At 34.2% G+C, this 20,113-nt stretch overlaps 1 protein-coding gene across 2 annotated transcripts in view; it reads left to right on the forward strand.

Annotated features, from left to right (window-relative positions):
• Positions 1-20,113, forward strand: part of LOC138328285 (guanylate cyclase soluble subunit beta-1-like) — a 93,804-nt gene that overhangs the window by 56,830 nt on the left and 16,861 nt on the right. For both annotated transcript variants that reach the window (XM_069275027.1, XM_069275026.1), the window contains exon 2: positions 6,787-6,860. Coding sequence is in view for 1 of the 2 variants with exons in the window: in XM_069275026.1 (XP_069131127.1) it covers positions 6,787-6,860 (74 nt within the window). In the remaining variant the exon portion in view is untranslated. The remainder of the gene's footprint in view (positions 1-6,786; positions 6,861-20,113) is intronic.

Here is a 20,113-nt window from a genome sequence, read left to right on the forward strand (position 1 = left end):
TAAGAAAACTTCATCATATCTCTTAAGGCTTGGCCTGTCAACCTCTCTGTCAAATGTCCCTTTAAAGACAACCATTATGTTTAAATTCCGATTGTACGCCATGTTGTGAAAGGGCGATACGTGTTACTATTCTTAGGCCAGGTGAGGATGAAATGGACATGAGACATTTTATTGAGGATGTATATTTCGTGTTCACACATGTACAGTATTTACACTAAACCAAGCCATTTAAGTTTGTGTACAGTACTAGTGTCCCTGGATTTTCGTCAAGTGCCTCCACAAAGTACTTGAATCCAGCGATAGAGAAGTGCGATCCTATCTGCCATAGGGGTTAGTGCTGGTGACAACATAACACTAGTGGTGATAATTGCGTTATAAGATAACGGCAATTCTTTCATAACTTTAACTTGCACTTCATGTTGGAAAGTAAAGTTTGAGAAAAAAAATTATACATTTAACAGTGATAAAAAATAAAATAACGGTAATTCTTCCCTACACTTACCTTTCCATCATGTTTGAAAGTAAAGTTTGTTAAACTTTATATGAATTTTGCTTTTAAAAAAATCATATTTTTTACTTTTTTTCATATAAGTTCTTTTTCTTCCTTAAAATATTTCCGTTCCTTCTTAAAATTTACCTTACGCTTCTTGTCCCTTTAAATTGTTCTTTTTGTAGAAAGATTACACTATTTCCTTTATGCTTGCTTCTATTTCTCTTATTCGCTTAAATTTAGTTAATGCTAAATTTTGAAATCAGATTGTATATATATATAGTTAAATGTTTTGTTATACTGCTAAAGTTGAAATATCAGCGGCATGAACATTTCGCTTTTTCCTTTTCATTAAATCTGCACAAAAACGTCATTGCGCTAACTAACAATGGATTTGGATTTAGGACATATCTCCTGGTGAAACTATGGAAGATGAAAAACACGCCTCAAAATAGATTGTTCATAACAGTATGAAGCGCAACAGTATATATGATATTTTAAAATTTCGAAGATTTCGCTGTCAACAAAATTCGTGAAAAAAAAATATCACGAAACTATTTAAAATACAGGTAAAATAGAACTCATGAAGTCTAGATCGTGAAATCAAAATTTCCACGAAGACGTCCTTACTTATAAAAACACGAAGTTGAGTCTCCGCTAAAATAAGTTGTTTAACAGTACGTTTTTCGAGACAAGAAGTTTTCGTTGTAATCGCTGTATATCATAAAAAGCAGTAAACGTATCCAGGTATTTACTTTACTTATATGTGACAATCTGTTACACTAAAAAATACGAGATTACGTAATGTAAATCTCATTCACCGAGTATTGTACTACAATTTACTTCATCGTTTTACATATATTGTACATACATACTAAAATTGAAATACGTTTGTTATTCTTTCTTTAGAAATGAACGCAGCGTATTTTTTTTCTTTATAGTGCAGTTTGAGCCTAGCGAAATGTGTGCATTGCAAATAAACGAACGGCGGCTATATATGTAGAGGGACATTTATTATTTATGATAGCAAACTATATTATGGACGTTGTGTACATAATGAATTAAACGGATCGAGTTACCTCGAATAAGATGTCTCAGAACGACTTACAGATACATTTATACTGCATACTAGAATGAATCAGCATGATTTATGATTTTAGTAAGTTGTCCTTCACGTAGGGCATTAGGATTGTATCTGCTGTCACCATTGCATGATCGGAAAAGGCGACAAAATTTGAAATATTATCTTTTTTTATTTTTCTTAACTGACTTTCTTCTCTCCAGTGTCTCCCTTGACACCGTTTGGCTTTTAGTTTTAGCCTACGAAGAAGGCTCTGTGGTCTGTCCCCTAATCGTTGCACAGCCTAGTCGAAACAATTCTCACATATACACGGGATACTGTCTATAAATGATTTGGCTGTTCATAGGACGTAAATATTGTCAACCAACCTACCAATTGAATGTTTAAATATGACTTATCCACTCACAAATAAATCGCATAAAACATAGACATGCGATGCACCTCCTTTTCTGGATTGACACATGATGTGACCAAGTGCAGGACCAAATACCTTCAAACACTTTCAAGGTCAAGCTATCTACATTTGAAATCAGCAAGATGCGCTCAAGCAACCTGCAATGCAAGATCTAGTAAAAACCTCGACAAAACTATCATCGATTTAAGTCGATACATAATCACTTAGGTTAACACATCAAAGAAAAAATGAATCCATATTTTCACATAATGTAGGTGAACGTGTCGGACTCGCATAAAAGCTTAATTAGTAGCTAACCTTAGAGGGAGGACGTAGGCCTAGTGTAAACGCAGCTGTGCACCGGATCAATTAATGGCTGCTTAAGGAAAATAGAAACTGTAGTCGCTCCTATCAATGGTCGACTCTGTCAATATTTAGATTCGCTGTATCGCCGGTTCTTACAAAGGAAGTCCACTGCTCATAATCATAACACAACGGCTTCAGCGGGCAGAATAATCCCTCTTGATATTTATCTTCCGTGAAGTGTACAGGAAGTTGGCATATTGGAAAACCGATCGGTCACCATATGCAACAGTTTCTCAAGATTATGACCTTTGACTGAGTTCAACTATCGATAATAGCTAAGTCAGTAATCTGACAGTGAGAGTCCACCTTTACATACTTCATAACTTACCACATATGGAATGAAACAGGATATGGATTTTTAACGTCAACTTTTGTGTTGAATTTTGTTAAAATTCTCCATTTTTTTCGCTCCGCCCGTCGTTGTTACGCCCATGCTACGAACCCTCGTTTTGACTTTTCAGCCTTTCTTTCTTTCTGTCTATGTAGACAGCTTGTTGGTTAAGCATTACAATCCCCCTTTTTAAACACATGGGATCACAATACCCATGAGGTTAATTAGTCTGACATTCGACTAGATTTGACTTTTCTCCGGGGTTGTGTGTGCATTGTTTTTGTATGTCCCCTATTTGTAAACCTTGAAATCTGCATAAATAAAAACAAATCTATGCGGCAAATTGAATCAACTTTTAGAAAATATAGATTAACAGATGTCAGATAAAGATTAAACATTTCAATTAATTTCTTTGTGAGATGGACAGTGTGAACTAAGACCCTTAAAATATTAGAATTCATTGATAATAAAGGGTACTACGAATATGTTTGTTAATTACATCTGAGCACAATGAGTTCATTGCTAACAGTAGTTCATTAGTCTTGTATGGATTAAGTGAGGACAAGCTGTAACCCTGGCGCTGGAAATTTATCAATATGTAGACGAATCCGCCATCACTTTTGGCAAGGAATGGGAATAAATGGCATGCGGTGGATAGTACAATATTGCAGACCGTTTGTCTGTTAGTTTGTGCCATAGCAACTAGGGGTCAAGAACTAGGCCGCAGAGTTTTACTTCAATTTGCCTTACGTAGAAAATTTAGACTAGCCATGCGGGCTTAGACTAACCACAAATTAACGTAAACTTCTAAATTATAGTAAAAATGATTTTTTCCCAACTGTCTTGACATTTTTAAAGATTTTTATTCTTGTTTCTGATTTTCCATAAATAGGAAGGTTTTTACAATATTTCAGTGAAAGCATCATTAATACAGTTAGTTATTAACTAAGCTAATCCCAACTTCACCAATTAGATCAAAACGATTGATTGATTTGTTTAAATCTTAAACAATAGTCGTATACTTCGTCTGCCATCAATTATATACGCACCTTATTCAGTAATCCCTAAACTGGCCTCCAGACCATAATTTGTTCATAAGACTTTCTCAGCAGCGTTCTACACTAGTTTATTTCCCCTTATTTGAAACTAAGAATTAGACATATAGTAGAGATAACAAAAATAATAAAGTCAAATTTTAGTGATATTTGTAATGTTCTAAAGACTGGTGGTCAGCCTAGATAATTCCCAGCGGGAGTATGGGGGAAGTGACATCGGTGTAACATACCCAGTAATTCCCAAGGGGAATGTAAGTGACATCGGTGTACTGTAGTACTCTAGTGAGTGCCCTGAAAAGTCAGTGGAGAAATGTTCCAAACTCACATACATACGGTTGAGCCTAGTTTGTATTTTAGTCATTAGATTTGGTGTTAAGTTTACTTTCGAATAAGTGTATTCAGTCTGGAGTTATTTGAGCAGTGAGAATCGTTGTAGATTTGTTCTGAATCGACCTTTCGACTACAGGTTTGTTTACATAGCTAATTACTCGTATGCTATTTATACAGTAATTTCTTTACAGTCGGTGTCGGTAAGTTTACACATAACGTGTTATTAAATCCACTGTATAAACAGACGTTGTATGTTTTCAAAAACATATTATAACCACATAATGCTACTATGTGATATAGTATCTCGCGTTCCACCAAAAAGCCAGAAATGTTTTGGAACAAGATTCTAGATATGCTTGAAGCTGACTGCCGCCTCTTTGATAAACAAACACTATAGATTTGTTGTGTAGACCATCTACAGCCTCCATCTTTGATAACAGAGTTTTATTTTTCATGTTGTGAATTATTTATACTTGTTGGAATGCGCTGATTCAAACCAGATATCTCAGCTTCGGTCCCAATGTCGATATCCCATGTCAAACAAATAGAAAATGTGACTAAGCCACTTATAAATGAAGCAATGGACTTTCTGTTTAGAAATGAAGTTTTATCTACGAATTGAAAGTTTCATATTGTAGTGCTTTCGCATACCACTTATGTTAAGACAATAGTTTACTTTGTCTTATGTTGTAGCTTCCTTTTTCAATATAAGGCACTGCTGCATAAACTCTTGTTCGTGGATAACCTGGAAAAGATTAAGAAGTAGTAAGTCACAGTGAAACTGCCAATATACTGTCAACGTGGAAGTTTACGCGAGTTGCAAATTTACGCTAATTACGCGCAGGTCGCTTGATCGCGAAAATATCCCAATCGCTTATTTGATACCTGTATAAATTTTGTTGATAAAAGTATAAAAGAGTATCTTTTGCGATATCTTTCCGTGAGTTGAACGATAAAACACAAATGTCGATGTCTAATTTTGTGTTTTTGATATCAGGACTACAGGAGTGTATTGCATCTGAACATCTGTTGACGCGACGGCTGTGTTGTACAGTTCCGACTGATCAACGATGATTGAAACCGACACGATGGAATTTATTCGTTTCAGATGCAATTATCAGAATAAAAATTATTATTTCTGTATTGTATTTGACTGATGAGATAACATGTTATCAAATATAGTCATTTAAGCATATTATGATAACGAAAAGATATATCTAGATTGCTATGAATAAGGAAAGAAAAACAAACTTATTTGGTATGATTTTTTTTCTAATATGATATATAAGGGTAAATGTCATGTGCTAGGACATCAGTATTTTCAATAGGTTAGAACAAAACACAATGTCAGAAATAGGATGCAGCTTTCTTTACCAAGCATCTAATCATGCGCATGCTTTCAAGCACAAGATAAAATGTGTACTTCCGGTTTCGTTGTATAACACAAGCTTTGTGGGTATTTTAGATGTAATGGCAGCAGGATTTCGATTTGGCTATGTAAATTATTCAAACAAGCAGTTTGTGTGTTAACGATTTTAGTATTTATAGCAGTGCCAGGGGGCTCACGTGTTATGTCTTATACCGAAAACGAGGTCGTATCAGTGCACGTCCATTGACTCACGTTCTCTGTGACTTGCACGTCCATGTGGTGTAAATCAATGACAAAGGCCAAAATAAACGATAAATCCCCATAAGCAAAAGGCACGTCGTTCACGCTCTCTATCACGAACATTCTTCATCGACTAATTAGAACGTTGATTATGTGAGAGTTTAGACATAGAAGCAAACGTCCCTAGCATTCGGGGGCACAATCGATTGCAAAAGCCATACGTTTCCCTGTCGGGGTGAATATACGTTCCCGCCGGGCCCTCCGTAGAGGATGAACTAATGCATGATGGGATATCGAACAAGAGTAATGGCACCCTATAATAAGACATAAATACTTGATTGATGTCGGCCTGTTTCGGTACCTATCTGCCTTATATAGTCATGAATGGGTATTTTAAGGTTTCCTGTGACTATAGACTATATATTTACTTAATCTTTATTAATTAAGGGAAACTACACACGTAAACATTATTGCATTTCCCCTCGATTCCGAAAATAGTTTAGGGATTGACTAGGATACATGGAATCACATTTGACTTCTAACTTTCTCCAAACATTTATCATAAGAATACCCATGGAGAAATAGGTCACATAAATTGTCGAAAATCTTTTTTCTATTGTATAATATACCAAACCCTCCTAACAATACCAATTTTACAAATAACATTAAATTAGAAAAATACATAAATTTTTGCACATATCTGTCTCTATTACGGACAACACATGTCGTAAATTACGCAACTTTCCATTGATTGATATCTGTGCATTAGTTAACTGAGAGCCGGTAATTACTCATGCCAGGAACAACTTGATAAACATTTTCCTCATTTCGGCATTTTGGATTCAGATATACCTATTAATTAAATCAAAATAATAATTTACAACACTTCAACATTAAAAAAAATTGAGTCAGAAATCTATAAAACACAGTTTAGGTCATAGAAAGTCTTTCATAATCATTTTCATTTCATATGTATACAGATATCTCCCAAATATTACGAAGGTTTCATTACATCTTCAACTAGAGAATGGCAATTAGAGATTCCAAGTACATCCTTTTACAAGTCAAGAGTCGTACATCAAAAACGTATTACTTGTACTTTATATATATGTTTGTTTGCTGTTTTTCAGTACGGGTTCGTGAACTACGCGTTGGAACTCCTGGTCGTGAGGAATTTCGGCGATGAGACCTGGGAGAAAATCAAGTAAGTTATTTTTCATTCTGTTTTTTTTTTAGAAATTTTGTTGAGACTATGCTGATGGTTACGAGATAATGGGTTTGTAGAGACGAATCGTCTATGTAATTAGAATAATTTCTATATGGAACTAATCTGATGTAGTTTACATTACGTTCTACAATATCTTGGTAACAGTTTTAACTTCCTGGTCAAATACGCAAAGAATGGTTAAGTTACATTAAAGTTAGAAGTTTACCAATACTTTTCAAAGTTCAACTAGGTCACTCTAAATGGTGACGATAAGTGGAGGGGTTACGCCACATATAGGAGTGACGCAACAACGCAGGATTTTACCGTTTGGGGGAGGGGGAGGTTGGGGTCCGTCGGTATATCCCGCCATATCTCCTGAAGTCAATATAACAGTTTAGTGACATTTTCATAAATAAAAAAAAATGGCGAAGAAACGAAGAAACCTTTAGTATATATAAAACATACCAGACTATTCTTGAGTACATCAGGGTTAACTTTGTCTATTGACCTGCAGGGTAACACTATAGGGATGACTTCACCAAAAGCTCGTAAAATTGTGTAATATTGCCATTGATGATACCAGTATGGACAAGAAAGCTTTTATATCAATATATATCGAGTTACAACAATCAGTTATACAGTTAGCGCATATCTGCATTAGCGCTGACAAATTTACTTCCAAATGATATTAAGTTGTCAAGATTTTTCACGATGCTATTGAAACACATTACTTTTATGAAATATTAGTTATTGTAATGCATTTCTAATGCATCAATCAATTTTCATTATTCTTATTATGATGTTTAAATTGAAATTTTAAATAAAGCGTAATAAAAACCGTTGTAGAAATTAATTTTTACGTGATGAAAGAGACAAATTGATTGTATTTCGCATTTATCTTTCTATAACCACTACATCTTAACGCCCTGAAATATTTTAATTGCTTTCCGCATTGCATATATCTATCATCGGGTCTAATTTCACTTAAAAAGGATACAATAATAATTAAGTTTTTACAAGCTGAATATATTTATATATCTTAAGTGTTCGAAGCATTTTCTTTGTATCAGCACATGTCGTGTGTATCACTCACAATATCAGTGAATATTGCATTTAAATGAATGCATTAAGCTGTATTGTGCAAGTTTCCTATTCATTTGTCTTTCCTTAATGTACAATGTAGGCTCAAAGAATGTGAAAATTGATATTCCACGTACATAATGTGTTTCACGTGATTTTATCACGCTGCTAAATGTTTTGAACGAGAAAACTGTTGTTTATATCCAAATTTACATTCGCTGAATTAACATTAAAAATTGTTGTACTTTGCCCCAGATCTTCTTCATTTTAATATAATGTCGTTGCACCAGTAAAAGCTAAACAAAGTTCTTCATAGGTGATATACTTGTGTAAAAGAATCTTTACAATTTTATTTAAAACATCCCCCACTTTAGTTCTCGACCATTCCAAATTCGTTAAATTACACCTTAATTATCACTAACAAGATTTATTTAGCCATCCCTAGGTTTCTATGCCTGTTGAGTTCCACGCATTCAATGAAACACGGGAGATATGCTGGGACAAGAATGTTCTGATTGTTAACGATTTCAGCAGGGACGCTGTTCTCCATATCAGAGATTATAGTGAACCCGACGAGGTTCTTAGGAGAGTAAAAAAAAGAAACAATATTACACAAAACATGTATTTGTTCGAGAATATACCAAGAACTTAAGGCCACTACCTTTACGAAATTGCGTTTAATACTAAGAATAGGAATGTTAAATGAGATCGATGATTTTGTAAAGTCGCAAAAACATAGTTGCTTCACGTTAATACTACTCTGATCATCGCCTTCTAAACAATTTGATTAGAAAAATTAAATGTTATTTTCACAAGTCCGGTCGTATTACGTTTCCAGCCTTCGTCCTAATTACCTAGTGGTAGTTGACTATCACTGCGCTAGACGGCAAAACAGCAAACTGAATGAAAATTGCATTTGTTTGGTGTTGAAACCTCATCTTAGGCCATAGATATATTTTTACTGATGCTATTGGGTTTTTTGGAAACATTTTTTTTTTGTTTCGGAAAGATAGTGGGCCTTTAAGAGACGCCCTATTCTGTATGGTTATTTCTTGAAAATTTGAGCAATGTTATGGACCAAGAAACCTTGATGTAATAGATCTGTAAATAACTTTAATCTTTAGCAGGGCAAAAACTATGTCTCTTTTCAGACGTACTTATGAAATCTCTGTCTACGGTAGGGTGTATTTGTTCTGGGTAACAGCCCGTGCTGTTTGTTAAATTTCGAAAACAAACGTTTATGTTGCTCAAAAAAGCATGTCGGAACATTAATTACACAGGTGATGGGGTATATTCGGAGAGACACATTACTGACTGACGTGTCTGTGATTTTCCCTAGGTGAGAGGTTTTTCAGATACCAACCGAATTTAGCATCGTATGATACATTTAATGTGAATTTTATGGAACATTCGTCTGATGGTATCAGGTTGAACTGTCGATCACACCTCTACTGAACTGAAGTTGTGGAATCTGGTGATGTAATTAATTTGTGAATCTGAAATGACGAGTAACTAATATACTCACCTGTATATTATTATTGTTTTCACCTGTTTTGAAATTGTTCCAAATTTGCATGTTTTGTTGTGAAAACCAGTGAGGGGTCAATGTGAGGGCATCAGTGCTGGGTGAGAAAATAATCCTAACAGTGTGGATAACATAGATTGTCAATCATATCCATGTTTACCGTATGTCGGTCAATCTACGAGATGCCATATTAAATGCAATACTGCACACCTTTCTAACCAGTAAGTGGACAGTTTCAATCATTAATTAAATTAGATATCACGTTATTTGTACAAATGTGTATCAGTTTGATTAAAATTGCATTCCTTTATTGATTATTGAACATATATAGTTGATTAGATAGATAACCTTTTATTGGTAAGTTAAATGAAATAATAGTATAGATATTATTAATACACTTTGTTTTGTACAGGACGCTCTGTTGCCTGTATAGAATCATGGTCATAACTTTAATTTGTGACATCAAAAATAGACATGAAAATAATAATAATAATAATAAAAACAATGTAACGAAATTGAAAATAGAATAACGGAAATGTTTAGAAGGACACAATTATTATTAAAAACAACAATATTGCTGGAAAAGCATGCACACAACATCAGAAAAAACAAGGTTCAAATTGTAAAAGAAATTTGTTCTTACAATTTAATGAAATATTGCTTGATATTACGTAATAGAAATAAGGGTAGACGATAGTAGAGGCTTTAATTCGCATTTAATACGAAAACAATTGTACTCTACGTCTATCTACAAACATATGTCTGTGTTGTAGTGTATAGGGACCGACCCTATTGATGTTTCCCGGAGTATTTAGAGCGAAGCTAATGCGTACCCGGTCTACGGGCTATCTAATAAGTCCATGCACCTTTTTCCATCAGTTACCTTTCGACAAGAAAAGTGTGTAATGGGGCTTGCGGCTCGTATAAACCAACATGCTTTCATTGCCGTCTTTTAGGCGTTAGCCATTTCACGTCGCTGCGACAGAGGAAATTACACCAATAGTTGTTATATTTTCTAATATTTTGATAAAGTATCTCGTTTTTGACTTGTTTCCAGCTGGGAATCCAGATAAAGAGTTGTTTCCGTGCTCTTTGATATAACTTGATTTACAGATTCCACCTAGCCTCTCAAAGCCATGCTGGAAACGTCCTATTGGAAACCAATCAAAACTGCTATAAAACCTCATACCAAAGATACGAAACATGTTTTCACATTCTCGTTATTAGTTGAGCGAGTGATTTATATCTAATTGATAATGAAATGTAGTAGGCACACCATCACGTCCCTAGTCGGATGCAATATAGATAAGTATAGCCGACATATTTTGTTTTCATCAAAGTCGATTAATAGCGTAAATGCATTTTCAGATTTTGATATTGCTTCAAAATTGTAATACCAAACAGACAAAGTGTAAATCGCTCGTTAAGAGTCAGCATGTGATATTTCAATATTTCTTTAATTAGATAACACACTCGTCTAAATCACGATTAATAACATTTTCAGGCATAAAATTCATACTCCATTGATTAAAAGTAATGCCCGATTAACTAAGCACTTTACGTTCCTTAATAGACCCGAGAATCTGACTTGATGAAAATCCGTAATTTTAATAAGGTTTCGAGTCGTGCATTTAGATCACTCTACGTGCTAGCTGTTTTAATAACTAATTATGGCGATTCACGTTCTACACCATTTGTTTATTTGAAATAATGCACATTGTAATACAGTCAAGCGCGTTAATAAAGACCACCCAAGGTACAAACACACAGCCAAGGATTAAAGTCAAAATAAACTTGATAGCTATGTGGTCTTCATGCACAGGTCATTTTTTTAAAGTTGATCTTTTAGTATCCCAAAGCAGTGGTCACGATTGTGATGTTGAGGTGGTAGCTCAGACAGTTTTATCTTCTAATATAAATTATTTTGAACCTGCTGAAAGACCACAAGAGCCTCAAAGTGTTATTCAGACGACCTTGTTAACTGAAGTTTCATTTTTGACGTACTATACTTGAAGGCTGTTATGAGATATAACTATGGATCCTCCGTTTTCTACAGAAATCCACACTGAAATTCGTAAATCATAGACACAGTTATACTGGTCATATCTTCAACAATCGTGATTTCGCTCGAAGAAAAGAACCGGCGTTTTCATTGGAAGCCTTCCTGTTTTTCACACCTATGCATATGGATGAACGTATTAGCCAAACTCGTGTCTTCTTCTGTTATAAAGTTAAAGGGACAATTCAGTCTAAGAGAACATTAAAATTTGTACATATATCGGAAAATACCCAGTTCTAATGGAAATTAGATCAGTCGGTTTTACTGTGATATGCCAAAAAAGCCCATGGTGGTGACATGCGTATGAAATGTTCAAACTCACTCGCTGGCCGCCATTACACATTGTGGTCGAACATCTTGTATGCCGAACCCTGTCCCTTGCTCTTAGAGTAATGCTACTTTTGTTTAAAACTGCTCAAATCGCCCTGACAGTAGTGTGTTTACCTTATTAGGTGAAATGTCTTGACTAAAAAATCATTTTATCACCTCCACAGTGGTTATGTAGTTCATTTGTTTAACGTGTGTGACTTTGGCTCGGATATGGGTACAGCGTACATATTGTACCTGCTTAATCGTATTGATCAACGATTTGTAATTACAACAGTATAAAATAAAATACTAACCAATGACGTGGAATTTTTCAATATTTTATGCAAAACATCAGACTTAAAGACTGCGGCGTTTGACGCCAAAGAAGAAGCCAGCATTGAATGCATTCTAGCGATCGTATCCTGAGGAGCTAAGGCCCGGAGATTTGCGAATATATTGCGCACAAATCTGGCTGATATTCGCGGAACATACGCAATATTCGGTAATCGTACTTGTATCTGTCGCCCAACATGCGCACACGTCCGCAATTGTCCGCAATGGCTTGCTTATCCGTTCCCAGGATTTTTGAACTGCACAAAATTTTGATTGCGGAAATCATTCGCATAAGATACGCTATTCGTACGCATTACATACTCAATACATGCTTACTATATGCGTATTCGCTTGTATTCGTGAAATATCCGCATTTATTCGTAATAAATTCGCAGAATGTTATTAATATATCCGTAATTTATACTTAAAAATTTGTTATTTTAAGCCAATTTTGTTGCGGATGACAACCAACGGCCAAAATGTATAAACTAAATTCATCCGTAATTAATCCGCTCTTCAGTGGGACCTGGCCTTAAAGGCCCGGGGCCAATATTTGCGATGGAATTCAGGATCATATGATATTATGCTGTTTATTTGTAACCGATCTATAAAATGAAATTATGCATTTGACCGATTTCAGGCGTTTGTCACTGGATAATTTAATTGCATTCTGCAATGCAATGTAATGATTACTCCGTAAAATATTGGTTTTCATCAAGCCAGTCATCTAACCTGCAGCATTTAACCATCTTTTCCGGCGAATTTTTAGTATTTTATCATTTTACATTATTGATAAATACAAAGTATCTTGATACGTTTTATATTGAATGAAATGCCATATTCTATATAGTTAAATTAGGCAAATGTGTACAATTTGTATTCACAATATTTTCGATGGATATTGCAATATCGCCTTCACTTACCAAGTAGTTGTATTGTAATTGTATTTTAAATTACCATGCTACATGCTTTTAATTACATGAAATAATGCTATGTAATTTTAATATAACATCACAATTATTTTAATGCAAGGGATATGAACGCATTAGTATTGCCTGCCAATGATATTTGCGAAAAGAGTTTGTTCAGGTCCTGGAATAAAAAAAAATATATCATGTACCATTCCTCAATCATATTTTGTATTTTTTTGTAAATTACAAACTTCAAAGCTGTCATTTTTTACGCCTCTGAGACAAATTAATCACTATCGGTTATTTGATAACCTTGACCTATATTGCCAAGGTCAATAAAATGCTTGACGTAACAATTGCAACTCTACAGATGCGCGAGGACAAAAATGCGTATAGCTTGATAAGTTGTCTTTTATAGAGAATTGCAACATGCACTGAATATATACTGGGTGACGATTGGAAAAGGAATCGGAATAATGCAGTGACGAAATGGTGTGATCTGAATAGGACTCGCTGTCAGATTGCATCTCTGGAGAATTAATATTTAACAAATCAACGAATTTAGGTGGTAAACGAATGACGGTGAAATGGGGTTGGTGAGGCGAGGTGCGATCAATTTCAATCTTGGCCTAGACTCCGATCGTCTGATGAGAAGGATAGGAGGATATAGAAGGCCTATCAGCCATCAACAATAAACTCGGTCGTTTGATGATGCCGAGCACAAAGGGATTATTTTGTAATCCGGACCCTCCACCGCATCTGACTCCGCAATTAACTTACCCCGTATGAGGAGCTCTCAGTTATGTAATCACAAATCACCGAGTTCATGCGCACGCAACTTAGCCTCGAATCAAGGTGGCGGTAATGATATTTTGACGAGAGCGCTGTCTGCAATTAGGCTAGAGGTTTTATTTATGAATTCGGACATCGTCAAAATACCCGTTATATTGAATTTCTTCACTTATCATTGCGCTACACACAAAATATCTTCTAATATAGCTGCTGAGTGAAATACGAAACTATATAGAATACGAAACTATCACTCAAAATACACACTGACTCTAAAATGTATACGTATGAACATCATTGTTTCAAGTTTGCGTAGTTACGAAAGTTTGTTTTGTGTCAGTTAGATTATCATACATTGATTATTTAATATCTAATTCACAAGACGTTTGTAATGCATTCGGTTCCTTTATTTGGTTGTTAAACGCTCTTAAGCTTAGAGCCTCTGCATAGTTCTGAAGAAAAGTAACATGTTTCTTCAACTATTTTCGAACTTAATTATCGTAAATTTGTCAGTTGAAAACGTTTATGCTGTTAACGTTTGCGAATGGTGAATATATTGTCAGATTTTATTGCCGATTATGTCCGCCACTAAATACGTTAGCGGTAAAAACACGACCGTTACACTGTTGAACAGACAATCGAAATTGCAGAACGAGAGAATGATGCTACTGGCGCGGATTTCTAAAACATACACTCGTTTAGAACTAATTTAAGAGACGGGCGATGAAGAACTCTGAAATTGTATGCTAAGAAATGACGTAAAATATACATGAAAAGTCTAAAATGTATAGCTTGTTAAATACACATTGACATATGCCTGTCCATCAAATGACTCCTCCACGGCGGTAATGCCCTTCTCTAGTTGTATAGGATGTTTAAGTACAAATGCATAGCCAGCGTGGCATGTGTTGTGAATTAATTAACAAAAAAATAAGTTCTATTTTTGAAAACCTTTACCTTCAACATGTAAGTTTCAGTTAAGTGTTTTTATTTATTTATTGTGTTACGGTCCATACAAATTTTATAAGAACAGACGGAAACTCACGAACAGGCATTCGCAAGAAGAAATACATCAAAGTGAAGTCACAAAGTAAAAGGTGTAAATTGTATAACCATTGACAGCAAATGGATTGAGTATAGGTTGTATTGGTAATAAGATATCGTTAATGCCAATACCTGTTATAAAATTATGTCATTTAGCGATTTCAATTAATGTCAATATCATTTTAATTGGATAACAATCAGATAAAAATTAGATTACATATTAATTATATTTTAGTACATTGAAAAAAAGTTGTATTGACCATATGGAACTTATATGTCGGCATGTAGTGTTAGGGCCTTTTACAGTATTTCTGATAATGGAATCTGGTTTATAGTAACAGAAAAGGACAATTTTTTAAATAGAAATTTAAACCATAGCTTGCCTTGTTTAATTTTGATTTTTTGCCACGTGTAACAATTATCTAGATTTAACATAATTTTTACCAGGGACCTACCAGCTGACCTAGTAGTAACTTACTGTAAACCCTTTCCATGCCCAATGGAATGAATTATAGACACTTGAGCACCGTATAATGTATACAATGTCTTATCTATTATTGGCCACAAGACCACATGCTGCGTTCTGTCTGTTGTTTTAATATCATCATGCGCACATGCGTATTGGTAGAGTTACTTTAATACTCTATAAAAGTATATAAACTTAATTCATGTAATTACAAACGTGTAAATATTTGTTATCTGAAACTGCCGCCAACTTTCTGATACATGTTCAATGTTTATAACGCATGCGTTTGCTACCTCCGACACAGAAGAGTTATACACGTCGACGTCGTTGCTGTGAACCATATGGCTCGACTGGTGTCTTGATTCTATGGAATACTGACATATATACGAAGCATGTGTTTAGTTTTAGGGTAAAATTTCTGATGGAAACAAAACCGACCTTTGGCGTTGTTTGTCTTTATCTGACTGTTTGTTTATATACAAATCGAATTCGTTCCTAAATTTAGAAATCCGCTTCCGGTCTGATCTGAAACAGAAATGTCGTAAACTCGCTTGTATATACAAAGCAAGAAATAATTCTTGATCGAATTTCTAGGGTTATATGGTACATTGACCTTTTGACCTTAAGATACGTGACTTTGTTGTGAAAATCATCATATAGGCCCTGTAAAGCAGTTGCGCAAATTTTGCGTTCGGTAAGAATTTAGGACAAAAATATTGCTGCGAAAATGGTTGATCTTTATATGATAACTTTTTGATTGTCAATAGCAAAATTGCGTAAGGCAAATCGCTGCGAAGAACACAAAATGAAGTCAACACGAAATAAAATGGTTCAAGTAACAGATGATTTTATAAAATTTTCATTGATTTCAAAATTTGATTCATCATATATGTATATATTTGTAAGTATATCATCAAATATGTATATATTTACTTTTATTCTGATAATTTCTTATTGGCATAATAAGATAATCTAGTTTGACTGCCAATAACTATGAAAGATAGTCATACAATACTTTTCATGACGTAAATCATATATATAGATTGATATGAAAAATGGATTTTTTTGTAAAAATACATTTAAAATATCGATCTAACTGAAATCTCATTATCAATGCAATGTATCTTATTTCAAAAGTTAATCGCCTAAACCGAAGCTCAGGAAGATAAAAGGCGATCATATGCATGTAAATGCCGGAAAATATTTTTTCAATCGGCTGAAATAAAAAAAAATCATCTTAAAATTAATTTCACCAGTCTATATCTATCACCATTATTAGCCTAGGTTTAGTTGATCTAGTATTTATATTGGAGACAGCCCAAAACAATTTGGCAAAAAAGTTGTGGCTTTGACTAAAATGATTGCCTTCCGCTATTTCTTGCAGATTTGGCTTTTAACTATAAGGTCAAGGCCATAGAACTGCATTGCGTTGGTATGATTGGCAGGTTATAGCAAAAAGATATGAATCATACCTGGATCCAGTGATTACCGAATAGTCCAAATGGTTTTTATGAATATGCATAGGTATGATACACATGGCTATGTAAAATGATTCCATAATTGCATATGCATACCTTGTCGAAGTAACCTACTTTTGAAGGAAATGCTGACATGCCATTTTCAGAATAATTTAGTACGAAACACTACCAAGGGAATTATATTTACAATCTTTCAGAATGATACAATATTTATAATATACTGAGAACCGACAAATGTTGATCCCGAAAGACAGTTGATTTACATAATTAAACTGTATATAAATATCATCAAAGGTTATTATGATGCCATTCTTTAGAAAGACTAGTACAACCGCACTCATACAAATCTTTGTTTAAAACTTTTACTCCATATTTCTTCCTAAACAATAAAATATAATTTTGAATGTACCACAGTATGATATCGTTCCCCTCACGTAAAATTTCAAAATGCTGAATTCAGTTCGCCAGAATATTGATAAGACGTGAGAACAATCACACAAGGCTGATACCATAAATAAGGTCGACCGTTCTCCAATCTCACACATTATTCACTTTTCTGGCACACAGAACTGTGCAAAGCCGTAAATTCATTAATAAATCTATTACTCTTGGCAGGAAATGTCCAACATGCCCGCAAAGTTGCACTATATCATTACGCGGAGCAACAAATGGTTATCATTAATTTTTATTTATGCCAATTCGAAAAAATGCATTCACTGCACGAGGTTTAAATTACAATGATTTACAGTAATTTGATTAATAACAGTCGAACATATATACAGGTTGTCAAAAGTTGCAGCTGAATGCTAATAGCTTTAAATAGATTAACACTTTCATTTGAAGTTCACTGCAGCGCAACATGCAACATGATACAATTACACTGTGAAGTAGTTGCATGTTGGTGGAACGGATTTATGACTGATTATTGTTTTTTTTATATTCTATAATACACTAGACAACGGAGAAACAATTAGGAGTTCAGTAACCGGATGACTTTCAGAAAAAATTGTTATCTTATACAGATGCAAACACATTTGAATCGACTGAAAGCAATTTCATTTTTTCTCTCAATGATAGCATTGTGAGTATTTTAGAAAAATATCAGCTCATTTCATGGTTAGAAATACAACCAAAAGTGAGATTGATGCCAGGATACACCCACTAGTAGTCTAAGCTATTTTGATATAGATATGGAACTCTCGTGTGTTTGAATTTTGTAATTGGTTTTCAGCCGGCACATTGTCTGCAAAAGATTACAATGCATTTAAATTCCAATTACTTAAACAACTACGGGTGTTGTAAATAAGTTTAAAGAAACGCATTTTCACTGTTTACAATGGTAATTGTCATGTTACAATAATTGCCGTTAGGTTCCATATTTCTTAAATAATTATTCATGCATTGTTGTTGATAGTTATTTTGGTAATTTGCAATCTAGTTTGATTTTTAACAATCCTTCTAACAGCACTTTATTTATTCCGTTAATCAGCTGAATGAGTCTGACTCTTATGTGGTGTAATCGAGATAACTTCCATCCGTAGTATCACAATTCAACAAAGACTTTAACAAACTATTCCGAACATGAATGACAATTCGAACTAGTCTTGGCTTAACTGACATTACTAGCATTCACTCACTTTTTAAAAAAAAATGGTAAAATAAATAAATAAATAAAATAATAATAATGAATAATTAAAATAATAAAAAAATACGATATCTCTTTAATGTTATCTTAATTGTTTCATTTCTGTTTCTTGTTTAATGTCTAAGAATCCGTATTTCTGTACGAAATCAACGAAATCGAATAATCACGTTTTCCGCTACCCCAAAGCATGACTGGTACACGTAGAGCTAAATGCAATTCATTCCGTAGAATTAACGATCTATTCTAATAATCATGAATCGAGAGGTCCTTATACTTACAGTATTGAAGATTTTGTCACGAAGTCACGGTTATAACCGATACTGACATGTTCGCAACCACGATTTTTTTTTTCAGGAAGAACGATTACATGAGGTTTATTCGTGCGATTTATGCATTAAAGTAATTCAGATCAGATATGTACATTTCCCAACCTCTTATCGAATTCTACAAAATTCGCCTGAGGGATAATTCCAAAAATAGCGTTTGCAATTAATTGCAAGAATGCGTATTTTTTCAAACGATTTTTATATATGTAAGATAGTTCCGAAGTTCGTTTCACAATTTTATGGCGTGCTCAAGATATATTTGTAGGACCATTATTTCAGATAACGCAACACTGATTTAAAGAATCCATAAGATTTTGTTTTTGTTTTTTTAATTAGATATAAAAAAATAACCCGTCAAGAGGTATTTTTCAAAAAGTTTTGTTGAAGATAGGGACGCCGTATTATTTGTACCTAAGTGATATATATCCCGGCACCTGATATATATCCCTCTCCGATTATCTTATTAGGAGTGACAGCGGGGCACTGGTCGATCCATCCCTGGTGATGTGCCGGAAAAAAATTCCACTATTTGATATATTGCATCTGTATCCTACACCTGGGGCAGTTTAACAGTCAATTTGTTCCTCAAACGTAAGATACGGGACGAGATACTAAAATTCTAAAATATATCCCCGTAGAAAAAAAATGAAAGCTTGAAAGACAGCCACAAATGCTTTGACAATAAAACGTATACCTGTATTTTGTCAAGTAAGATAATGACACAGACAAATGCATAGTTTATGGATCTGCACTTTACCACTTTTGTTGTGCGTGTAGATAGTGGTATCCTTTTCTTTCAAAATAAAATTTTATTTTCTGTTTACGAAAACAATTGTGATCTGTCTGTTATCTTCTCACATATCTTAGATTATCAATCCATTCAACTAATTTTTCCAAATTTTGACTAGATGCGAAAGTGCAAGAAAATTAAAACCAGGTGTTTCAGAAGATTTAGCGCTATCTTTTTTAAGTAAGAAAGCTACCGAATATTTAGGATAATTCTTAGTTCAATTCTACATAGAAAATCAAAAGAGTAAAATAAACCAAATTTGAGAGATACACTTATTAACGAGATGATGGCTTTGTTAATAGTAACATTTTCTGTAGAGACGCGACCATGAAATGTTCATTACAAATGAAAACAGAAGTTTAAATTGTGTGTTGTTAATTATTGGAGAAGATGTTGTGTCATTCATTGAAACGTGAGTATCGAACCCCAGACAAAAGAAAATTACCGCGTTTCTTTAATGTGCCGTAGGTTAACCAATGGTGTCTGAGACTTACA

Source organism: Argopecten irradians, chromosome 7, assembly GCF_041381155.1.
Source record: "Argopecten irradians isolate NY chromosome 7, Ai_NY, whole genome shotgun sequence".
NCBI classification, from domain to species: Eukaryota; Metazoa; Mollusca; class Bivalvia; order Pectinida; family Pectinidae; genus Argopecten; species Argopecten irradians.